At 42.5% G+C, this 12322-nt stretch overlaps 1 protein-coding gene across 1 annotated transcript in view; it reads right to left on the reverse strand.

Moving 5' to 3' along the window:
• The window catches only part of LOC140724643 (extracellular calcium-sensing receptor-like), a 32751-nt gene extending 21596 nt beyond the window's left edge, over positions 1-11155 (reverse strand). The window contains exons 1-5 of the mRNA XM_073039067.1: positions 11059-11155; positions 7687-7745; positions 6667-6733; positions 6181-6340; positions 1133-1424 (exon numbers count right to left, since the gene is read on the reverse strand). Of these exons, the coding sequence (XP_072895168.1) occupies positions 1133-1424; positions 6181-6340; positions 6667-6733; positions 7687-7745; positions 11059-11155 (675 nt within the window). The remainder of the gene's footprint in view (positions 1-1132; positions 1425-6180; positions 6341-6666; positions 6734-7686; positions 7746-11058) is intronic.
• Between the last annotated feature and the right edge of the window lie 1167 nt (positions 11156-12322).

A 12322-nucleotide genomic window follows, 5' to 3' on the forward strand; every position in this document is an offset into this window, starting at 1 on the left:
CACACCCACTGGTTTGAACTCCATCTGCCACTTCTCAGCCCGGTTTAGCTTCCCATCAATATTCTGCTATAACCTCTGACAGCCCTCCACACAATCCACAACACCTGCAACCTTTGTGCCATCAGCAAATTAACTAACCCATCGCTCCCCTTCCTCATCCATGTCATTTATAATAATCACGAAGAGTATGGGTCCTAGAACAGATCCTTGAGCCACTCCACTGGTGACCGACATCCATGCAGAATATATCCTTTTCACAACCACCCTTTGCTTTCTGTGGTCAAGCCAGTTTTGGATCCACAAAACAATGTCCCCTTGGATCCCATGCCTCCTTAGTTTCTAGTAAGCCTTACATAGGGTACATTAACATTATAAGCCTTGCTGAAATCACTCAATTGTTGAAATCATGTGCGGACTTTGGCACGGATGCCTGCGACGTTCACCGGGATGTAGCCCGGTTTGGAAGGCAAAAGCTCGAAGAAGTATTTTGACAAACTTGTGTTTCTTACTTGTGTTTCTTTCTCTGGGTCAACGGCAGATGTGGAGAATTTTGATGTAAACAAATGGAAAATGAACAGAGCAGACAGCCCCTGTATTTTATTTTTCCTATCTTCAAGTGCTTACATCTAATACCATAGTGAAGGCATTTAAGGTATGGGATGGGAAATATCAAAGATGATATGCTGGACGATTTTCCTCACAGTGTCTGGTACCTGGATACATTGCCTGGGGTGGTGAATGAGGTAAATATGATAGAAGCTTTTGAAAAGCTCTTGGATGCGTGCATTAACGTGCAGAGAAAATAGTGCTTTAGGCATTTTTGGACAATAGTGATCATTTAGTTCGTTATTCAAATAATAGTTTAATTATTTAGGCACCGCACATGGGCTGAAGGGAATGATCCTCTGCTCTACCTTTCTAGGCTCAGTGCTCTATGTTCTATTATACCGAATATTAACAGTGGACAAACAAAGCTCTTGATGTTTATTGCTGTGACTGGAGCATATCGACTTTATCGACTTCATCGACTGTAATATCACAAATGATACAATACTTTTATTGTGTTGGTGTATGCGCTAATTGAGAGATCTACCGCCATAGTTAAAATACATTCAAAACTTTGACACATTACCATTGGGATCCCGAAGGACCCAATTGTCCTTGCAGTTACTATGGAATTCGTAGATGGACCACAGCCAATAATGGCAGCCACATTAGAGGAACCTGTACATTCGGGGTATTCAATTGATTCTTGTTCTCCGTTGATCAAAGCGAGTGCTGCTTTTGAGGCAATCGTGGAGGACGCGCAATCATCGTGAATCTGATAACCGAGTGTGATGCCCGGGAGGAGATTCTCATTCTGGTTTATTTCTTCAATGGCAAAAATCATCGTTTGCGCCAGTCGGAAGCTTGCAAACCCAAAACTGTGGGGTAAATATAAGATATGAAGTGACATTAATCCATTCTGAATCTGGAAACATTTAAAGTGGAACAATTTTTTTGTTGTCGGTACAACATGTTGACACTGTTTTTGGCTCCGAAAGTACATTGATTGTTGGTGATTTCACCTGCTCAACATACCAAATTGGCTGATCTTCACCGTAAAGAGATTTTACGGGACATTATACGAGAGGGCGGGAAAATAATCACATTCTTAGTAGCAGCCGGCACATTTCACAAGTATGTGGATAACGAGTAAGAAACAACAGACACGAAATGCTGGCTTCACTCATCTACCAGGTTTTTCCACGGTAGCAAATGAACAGTTGAACTTTTGGGCAGACACCCTTCATTGGAACTGGAGCAGAATGCGCAGAGCCGGAGAGCAGCTGCATTTCCAGTTATGATAAAGGATTGCGGCCCGCACCTTCACTGTTTAATCAAAACCACGGACACAGTCTCAGGCATTGAGTTCCACCAATAACTTGTTAGTGTTTTCAAGATTTGCAGCAACTTCAGGATCCTTTGTGTCTTTGTAACGAGTATCAGTCTGCTGAGGTGATGACATGTTCTATTCTCGTCCTATAAGTGTCCATTCATTGAACGAGAATGATTGGAATCTTCCTGAGCAGTGTTATATTTCACTAACCCTAACGACACAGCACATTACAATTTAATGTGTTTGTGTGTAGGGACCTATAAATCATGATAGAAACACTGGAAATTCTGCAATGTTGGAAATCCTGAGAAACACACTCACAATTACAGGAGGATCTCAACAGGGCAGCCGACATGTATGGAAAGGAATAAATCGGCGAAGATTCAGGCTGGGACCATTCATCAAGACTCACGATAAAGTAAATGCTGCTGGTATCTTCAAAATAATTTTCATTATTATTTCTCCACTGCTTTTGAATGGGTGTTATCAATCAAATTTAAATACACAGAGAACAGGAAAATAATATAAACATAATCATCATAACATCATAATCATAGAAGAGTTGTGCTAAACTAATTTCACTGGATGTTCAATATCGCTTCTGCCAACAACATGTCGCTATCGATCCACACTTTGAACATTACTGTGTCTATCTAAGCGTTCTAAAGCGTCCATGAATTATATCTATGAACACAAACCCTAGCAGTGAATTCTAAGTACACAGCACTCTGTAAAAAATGCATATTCCCCTCTCCAAATTTAACATAATGCCGCAGAGTATTAAACATTTCCATACTGGGAAAAGTATACATTTGATAAAGAGGAAGGTGAAGCACTAATGTAGATTCGTTTAGAATTGGCATGATCTGTTAAGTCCTCTTGACACTCAAAAATGTATTGATGCATCATAAATATAATCCTATTACGGTGCATCATGATTGGGTATGCCACTGATCTATCTCAGACCCCAAAATTCTGCTTAAAGTTATTGATACCTCTCGTGTGCCAGGTAAACTACGATCTCCGACTTGTGTAAACTTTTCAATGCTGGATGATGCAGTCGTCTTGATAAAGGTCCTCACGCAACTTGGCCTGTTACCAATATTCTTGCTTCTTCTCCTCTCTCTCCTTCTCATCTTCTGTCTCACTTTATTTCACTTATGACCTGTATGATGGTGTTCCCTCCGACCACTCCACACCAAACGACAACATAGTATTCTGCCTTCATCCCCTTCCTCTGCAGTGTAAAATACTGTGTCAAGTTGACTAACATGGGGGGACATCACGTGATGACGTAGGATCGAGACGCAGGGACCCAGCTCTCCCGTAAAAAGTTAATAAATTAATGTTTAAATGAAGAAAAGTTAGTCAATACTTTCTAAAAGTTACTTATAAACGACTCCGAACTGTGTCAAGCTATGCCTCAAGGAAGGAAGATGAAGAAAACTAATACCGGGAAGACTACGCAAGTTGGAACAAGAACAAGGCCCACGTCTACCGAGGAACCGCGGTCTCAGGTACATTATATCACCGGCGATACGGAACAGGAGACTGTGGCAACACTGGCCACGTCCAAAGGAAAAAAACCTTCGTGAACTGCGCAAACGCGAAGGATGGAGCATGCGCAAACGGGAGCAACAAGAACTACAAAGCCCAGCTACCACTGCAACTGAAAGTGATAGCGAATCGGAGGGAGAGTCAAATCTCTCGGAAGGATCAGATGAAGAAAGAGGTAAAAGTCCTTCTAGAAATATAGAAAACTTGACTAACATGATTGGTCATTAAATATCAATAGCAGCTGTTCATCGGTCTTTAGACATGTATGATGTGAATCGAACGAAGTGTCTCGACCTAAAAACGACCTATTCTATCATATGCCGTTCTTTGTATCTCCGCTGATAATATCACTCTTCATGAAACCCAACAGCTTACATGAAATAACCAATAGCAAAATACAGTGGAAAGCAAACGTTTGGGCACCGCTGGTCAAAATTTCTGTTACTGTGAATAGTTAAGTGAGTAGAAGATGAAATGATCTCCAAAAGTCATAACGTTAAAGATGAACAAACTTTTCAGCACGTTAAACAAGATTAGTGTAATATTTTTGTTTCATACAATTTTAGAGTGGAAAAAAGGAAAGGAACACAATACAAAAGTTTGGCATCCCAAGAGATTTGAGCTCTCAAATAACTTTTACCACGGTCTCATACCTTCAATAGGCTTTTAGGGCTACGGCTTGTTCACAGCCATCGTTAGGTCAGGCCAGGTAATGCAAATTTCAAAGCTTTATAAATACCCTGACTCCTCAAACCTTGTCCCAACAATCAGCAGCCATGGACTCCTCTAGGCAGCTGCCTAGGACTCTGAAAATTAAAATAAATGATGCCGGCCAAGCGGGATAAGGCTCTCAGAAGAGAGCCAAGCACTTTCAGTTAGCCGTTTCCTCAATTCGTAATGTAATTAGGAAATGGCAATAAACAGGAACGGTGGAGGTGAAGTTGAGTCCGGAAAACAAAAAAAAACTTTCAGAGTGAACTGCTCGTAGGATTGCTGGAAAGGCCACTCAGAATCCCCGTCTGACTGCAAAAGACCTTCACAAAGATTTAGCAGACTATGGAGTGCTGGTCCACTGCCCTACTGTGCAGCGACCCCTGCACAAATACGACCTTCATGGATGAGTCATCAGAGGAAAACCGTTCCTGTGTCCTCAGCACAAATTCCAGCGTCGGAAGTTTGCGAAGGAACATCTAAGCCAGCCTGATCTATTTCTCAAACAAGTCCTGAGGTCTGACGAAGTTAAAATAGTACTTTGTTGGCCGCAATGAGCAAAGGTATGTTTGGAGAAAAACAAGCTGCAGCATTTCATGAAAAGAATTCTGGAAGCAAGCATCACATCGTCTGTAAACCCACCCACCCCCCGCAAAAAAAAAAACAAAAAAACCTGAAGTTGAAAAGAGGAGGTTTCTACGCAGGGTGATGATCCTAATCAGACCTGAAAATCCACAATTGACTACCTCAAGAGGCGCAAGCTGAATGCTTTCCAATGGACCTCACAGTTTCTCCGACCTAAAGCTAATCTGAAATCTGTGGGTAGAGGTCAAAAGCGCAGTGCATGCAAGACGGCCCATGAATCTGACAGAACTAGAAGCCTTTTACAAGGATGAATGGGCGAAAATCCCCTGAAGAAGAATTGAAAGACTCTTATCAGGCTACAGAAAGCGTTTACAACTGTCATACTTCCCGAAGGGAGTGTTACTAACTACTGATCATGCATGGTGCACAAACGTTTGCATCGGGCTCTTTTCCCTTTGTTGTAATTTTGAAAATGTAAAAGATGGAAACAAAAAAAAATGCTTAAAATATTAATGAACTGTGTCATCTTTAACTTTATGCCTTTTAGAAATCAGGTCATCTATTCACATTAACTGAAATTTTGACGAGGGGTCACCAATCATTTGAATGCCCCAGTGTGTAACATAACTGTGGGCAACGAGTAACTGGTATGGGCACAGAACTCTCTAATTTAAAGTGCTGCTGGGTAGACACACAGAAAAAATATTTAAGAATTATAAATACCATTAATTGGGCACATGAATGACTGTCAAATTTTATTTGAATATGGGGCTCCTATTCTGGCACAGTGGTGCATGATTTACTACAATTCCCAACGAAAATATAGCACCTAACGAACACAAAAACTTAACGTAGTGTTTTCTAAGGTCTTAGAAATGGAGAAAAGATAACCTAACTTATATTGCGTTAAAACTGGATTCTTTGTGTCACACACAAAATGCTGTGGAAACTGAGCAGTTAGGCAGCACTTATGGAAAAGACTACACTCGATGTTTCTGGCAAAGACCTGCTGAAGGGTCCTGGACCGAACCGTCGACTGTACAGTTTTCACAATTGCTATCTGGCCTGCTGAGTTTCTCCAGCACTTTGTGCGTGTTACTAGGATTTCCATCATCTGCTGATTTTCTCTTGCTTGTTCTTAGTCCCAAGATGCGTTGCTTTTTTTTTAAACTCAGGGAGGCAAGCAAAGCTTTGGATAACAAAGAATCACCCTTATGCAGACAGAAGGGACGTTCTTTTGAACCTTAATTCGACTATTTCACCTTGACGCATAATGTTAAACATACTAACCTAACACGCTGTATCGGAAGGAATAAAAGTCAACGATAACCATATGAAAACATTTCAAACGATAATAATTTCTTGAACAGAAGGATCTACTGAATGGGTAAAAGCAATGTCTACCGGATGGAAGATGAAGATTTTCAGTCCACATGAGGAAAACTCACCTTTTGCACTTGGTGCTTTTCGGGGAAAAGGTAAAATAATTGAAGTCATGAATTAGATCTAAATGCATGGTGAATATTCCTCCGAGAATGATATCCCCATCCTTGGATAAATCGGGCAAATTAACTTTTGCTTGACGTTTGCAAGTGATTCCACGTGCTTCTGGCGAAGATGTGAGCAACAGCAAAATCAGAAACAGAGACATTGCTCAGTTGTTCGGACTTGTTACGAATATAGAGAAGAAACATGCTTTTATAGTGTCTAAATGAAGATTTGAAGACATCCCAAAGCGGTTTACAAACGCTACAACTATTGTAATGTATTAAATCCCCAATGATGACATGGTACTCGAGGGATCATGATTTCATGTTGAAACGTCTATATAACAGCTGGGGAATTTCAGAGAAAATAAAATTTACATCTAATTATAGCAAATTCATCTGCACTCCCAGCAGAGCGCAAAGACTTTCAAAGGAAGAATAACGAACCACGAGGGTATGAAGGTATTGTACTGTTGAGAATTGATACCTCATATATAATTGATTTGACAGTTACCTGGAAATATTAGCGATAAATTTAATAAATGTTATGTGAAATGATAACTACAGAAAATATCCACTGTTACAGATTTCATAAATGACAGAGTGGTTAAAGTTAAAATCTATTTGTTCTAGACAGTCTCTACCCCCAAAAAAGCATCAGTAACCAGAAAACTAACAATCCAGATTTTAGCATGTGGAATATCTTACATCAATTATAGAATCCAGGTATCCTGAATTCACATAAGGCAAGCATTTGGGAAGAACTGAAACTATCAGATGTTCATACGTAGTGAGAGACAAGAGTGGAAGGCTGATAATTTTCACAAATGCTGTACCAAATGTACCAACAGCACCGCCACGACTACTGTCAACATCGGTGACCCCCAATGCCCCACTTTACTTGTGCCGTCATGGAAGACAATAGCAAAAGTAAAGCATTTTGCCCAATCAAGACGATGACATATTAAGCTATCACGCCCCAACTGTCTGCATTTGCAAAATAAACGCCATTACCATCCATGTAACTGGAGTCAAAGAGTATTTGCCACTACAGTAAAGAAACAGTCCTTTCAACCAATCTAGTCCATGCCGAGCAATTAAGTTGCTTGTATCAGCCTGGTATTTGACTGGAGATATTTTGTCTTTCCAACATAATATTCCAACTCTTGCACTGGATACATTGGTATATGATCTTATCCAACCGTGATACCACTTCCAGTCAGTTATGGATTTGTACACCCCTATATCTCTATTCTACTGCAATCTTCAGTGCTCGACCAAATATTATGCAAGGCCTATCCAGGGGTAATCCCAACCTGCAACATATCACACTTGTTTGTATTAACTTCAATCTGCCATTTAGCACGTGTTTCCAGTTGGCCCAAATGACTTTGCTAGCTCTGACAGTCGTTCTCATTGTCCACTGCAACTTCTATCATTGTTCGCAAATTTACAAATTCAGTTTACCACATCATTATCCGGATCGTTGATAGAAATGACAAATAACGTTGGGTCAGCATCGATCCCTGCAACACAAAATTAGACACATGACCCTAATCAAAGTGGCAACCATGTACTCCCACGAAGCCAATGTCTAATCCAATTTTCCAGCTCCTCGTGAATGCCCAGTAACCTTCTTAACCAACAGCCCATGCAATACCTCGTCAGAACCCTTGCAAGAGTTCTTTCAGACAACATACATTTCCTTGTATTCATCAGATTTCCTTGGAAACTCCACGAACATCGGTGTACGATTGGTTAGACACTAGCTGCAACACACAAAGCCTTGTTGACAATTCCTAATCATTCTGTGCACATCCAAATATCAAAATATTTATCTTCCTGGCCCTAAGAATGTTTTACAATAGCATTTCCATCATTTCCGTCCGACCTATAATCTCTTGCCTTATTTTTGAGAATCTTTCATAACCAACTGAGCAACAGTCATCATCCTCCAGTCTTCCAGCACCTCACTCGCAGTGAAGGATTTTTTATACGACTCTGCTAGGGCTCCTGCAATTTCTGTTGAGTATATTGGTACCTGTATGCGTGCCAACGAATTGGAAGTGAAACTGCATTAAATTAGGAAAATTCTGGAGGCTGAGGATTGATTGCCAGGGCATAGAAGGTATAAGAGTCGTTATCCAGATGACCGGCAGGAGGGGACACGGGCAGCTTGTGCATTATACCCCTCTGCCGGTTCCTCAACTACAGAGATAAAGCTTTCAATATTGTAGTGCGTGCTATCATATCGCAAAGTAAAACAGTGTCTGGCTGTGAGGATGGCTCTGTAGCTCAGAGCGGAAAAGCGCATAGGCAGGGAGGCGAGGGGAGCTGCAGTGATAGTACATTAATTGGCTACAGGAACAGATATCAGGTTCTATGGACGAGACTGCGATTCTCAGGTGGGTGCGATTCCCAGTAATCATAATCTTGGAGATCTCAAATCGCATCCAATGGAATCTTATGTGGGAGAGTGAACAGTCAGATGTTACGATCCATGTCGGAAACAAGGGCATCGTAGGAAGCCTAAACGAATCCTACAAAGTGAGTTCAAGCCATTAGGTACTAAGTTTAAAGACAGAACCTCGATGTTGTGCCATCATGATTGCTACCTGTGCCATTAGCTACTGAGGCAGAGAAACAGAATGATGATATAGAGTAACCCGTGGCTAAGGATCTGGTGTAGGAGAAAGGGTGTCATATTTTGGAGCGTTATGCTTTCTTCCAGAGATGGTGAAGCGTTTAAAGAAGGGACCGTTTGCCCATGAAATGTAGGGGACTAATAAACTTCCAGGAATGCTTGCTAGAGCTTCAAAGAGGTGGGTTAACCTACATTTACAGGGGTTTGTCAACTAGGTCCCCAGAGCAGATGGAAACATCGTTGTGGGTAAGGATTTTGTTAAAAATAGCTGAGAAGTCAGGAACTGAACGGTTGACTATGGTGAGAATACTGTTCTGTCCTGTGTGTGTGTGTGTATATATATATCAATACCAGGAGTATTGGAAGAAATGAGGATGAGTTAAGAGCAATGATCATCATCTAGAACTGACATTTTAACCATTTATACGTTTGGCTTGCAGGAGTGTCATTTCTGGCAGTGCAATGTTCAGGGAGTCTGCTGTTTTAGATGTGATTGAGAGGGAAGGATTAAAAGCGAGGAGTGGCCTTACTAGTCAGGGAAAAGTATAGGGCTCAGCTGAGACTGGACAGTGAAGAGACCCTGTCTGCTGCGGATATTTTGGTCACTCTGAGGAATTAGAAAAGAATTGTCAAAATCATGGGATTTCATATTAGACCAGTCATCAGATCTACAGTGCTGGAAGATCAATTTTGTAGAAAGTTTAATAGGAAGGCGCTTAAGAAGGAAATTAGGAGAGCCAGAAGGAGCCATGGGAAGTTCATGGCGGGCAGGATTAAGGTAAACCCCGAGGCATTCTACAAGTATGTGAAGAGCAAGAATAGGAGCTATCAAGTGGGACAGAGGGAAAGCGCGAACAGAAACGGAGAAAATAGCAGTGGTACTTAATGAATACTTTACTTCAGCATTAACTATGGAAAAGGATCTTCATGATTGTAGTGACAACTTGCATCAAAGCTTGAGCACGTAGGTATTAAGAAGGAGGATGTACTGGAGCGTTTGGATTGCTCAAGCTTGATAAGTCGCCGGGACCGGAGGGGATATACCACAGGCCACTGTGGGTCGTGAGAGAGGAAAATGCTGAGCTTCTGGCGATGATCTTTGTATCATCAATGGATAGGAGAGATTCCGGAGGACTGGAGACATGCGGATGTTGTTCCTTTATTCAAGAAAGGGAGAAGATATTGGCCAGGAGATCATAGACCAATAATTCCTATCTCAGTGGTTGATAAGTTGATGGAGAAGATCCTGTGCGGCAGGATTTATGAACATTTGGAGAGGTATAATATGATTATGAGTAGTCAGCATGGCTTTGTAAGGCAGGCTGTGCCTTACGGTCCTGATTGAAATTTTTGAGTATACGACTAAACACATTGATGAAGGAGGAGCAGTAGATGTAGTGTATGTGGACTTCAGCAAGGCATTTAATAAGGTACCCTGTAAAAGGCTTATTGAGAAAGTAAGGAGGCATGGGATCCAAGGGGACATTGTTTTGTGGATCCAGAACTGGCTTCTCCACAGAAGGCAAAGAGTGGTTGTAGACGGGTCATATTCTGCATGGCGGATGGTCACCAGTAGAGTGCCGGAGGGATCTGTTCTGGGACCCTCACTCTTCGTGATTATTATAAATGACCTCGATGAGGAAGTGTAGGGAAGGGTTAGTAAGTTTACTGATGATGCAAAGGTTGGTGGTGTTATGGATAGTGTGGAGGGTTGGCATAGGTTACAGTGGGGCATTGTTAGGATGCAAAACTGGGCTGAGAAGTGGCAGATAGAGTTCAACCCAGATGAGGTAAGAACAGTGACTGGTGCAGCCAGTGTACTCTAATTTCTGATGAATCGGCGATAAAAGTTAGTAATGCCCAGGAAGCGTTGCAACTCATGCCGAGTCGAAGGATAGTTCCATTCGAACACCGCCTTGCCTTTCTGTTGATCCATATGAATGTATCCGCCTGAAATTACATACTATACATGTAAGGATATGTCAGGATATGAAATTTTTGAGTATACGACTAAACACATTGATGAAGGAGGAGCAGTAGATGTAGTGTATGTGGACTTCAGCAAGGCATTTGATAAGGTACCCCATAAAAGGCTTATTGAGAAAGTAAGGAGGCATGGGATCCAAGCGGACATTGTTTTGTGGATCCAGAACTGGCTTCTCCACAGAAGGATACTATATTGCGATGAAACTCACATTTCTCAGCTTTCCCAAAGAGCTGATTCTCTAGAAGGCGCTGCAGAAGCTTGGATGAAACTGAGGCTCGTTTTAGTAGTTCAAATGCCGTGGTCATGATCGGAAAGGTGTAACGGTTCTTAACAGTGATTTGATTTTGTCCTCGTCAATCAATGCATGGACGCAAGGGGCTATCCTTATTTTCAACAAAGAATAAAGCAGCACAAGCATGGGAGGAAGATAGCCGGATGATGCCTGCAGCTGGAGCCTTCTTGAATATACTTACTCATGGTTTCTGTTTCAGGTACGGACAGGGAATACAGGCAGCCCTTTGGGGGAAATGAACCAGGCAAGACGTCAATGGCGCAATCACATGGACAACGAGCCGGCAGTGAAGTGGCCTGGGACTTGCTGAACACAGGCTTAAGTTTCATGTATTCAGGAAGAAAGGCACCGAAGTCCCAAAAATTCCTTGGGGGGATCTGGGATTGGAAGCAAGGGGGTCTTAGCATGGCGGGTGCAGTTGTCGTGTCAGAATGGTCTCCAGCCTACAATGTTACGACTGAGCCAGTCAATGTGGGCGTTGTGTTTAACTAACCAGAGATTACCAAGGAGTACAGGAGCTTGAAGAGTGTGAGGGTTAACTGTTAACATAAAGGGTTAACTGTTCCTGCTGGTTACCAGATAAACTGAGACTCACCGGGGCCGTGACATGGGTGATGTGAGCCATTCTCCGGACACCAGTGGCGACTGGAGATCAGACGTGGGTAATCCTCACTGGGCAGCCAAGCCTGTATCGATAAAACACCCCTCCGCACCAGAAACGACCAAGACTGCCCCACTCCAGTGAAGCATGTATGAGTCTGAGTGGTGTCGAGGAGGGCAGGACGGGAGTCACGCTCACCAGTGCTCCTCGTCCTATTGGTGAACAGTGGCTGTTACTGGGCATCTGGAGATGAGGTGGCCTGTACAGACAGGAACGGGTGCTGATTCAACTTTGTTTTTTAGTCGGAAGCAGGCGGGTATGGTTAATATGCACAACTCTGTGCTCTGGAACAAGCGTTGTTGATGGGGGTAACGGTAGGGGAATGCAGAGTGTCTAGGAGCTTGGAACTATCCAGGGCCCCCAGGGTCACTCTGGAACCCTTCACTCTGCAGCGCTGCTGAAGGCGAACGTCAATAAGTTGGCCAAATCCACCAGGGCTTTAGAGGTGGCAGGAAGGTCACGGGTGACCAGCTCATCTTTGATGTCTTCGGACAGGCCGTTCTGGACGGGTTCGTACTG

Source organism: Hemitrygon akajei, chromosome 3 (genome assembly GCF_048418815.1).
Source record: "Hemitrygon akajei chromosome 3, sHemAka1.3, whole genome shotgun sequence".
In the NCBI taxonomy this organism is placed as follows: Eukaryota; Metazoa; Chordata; class Chondrichthyes; order Myliobatiformes; family Dasyatidae; genus Hemitrygon; species Hemitrygon akajei.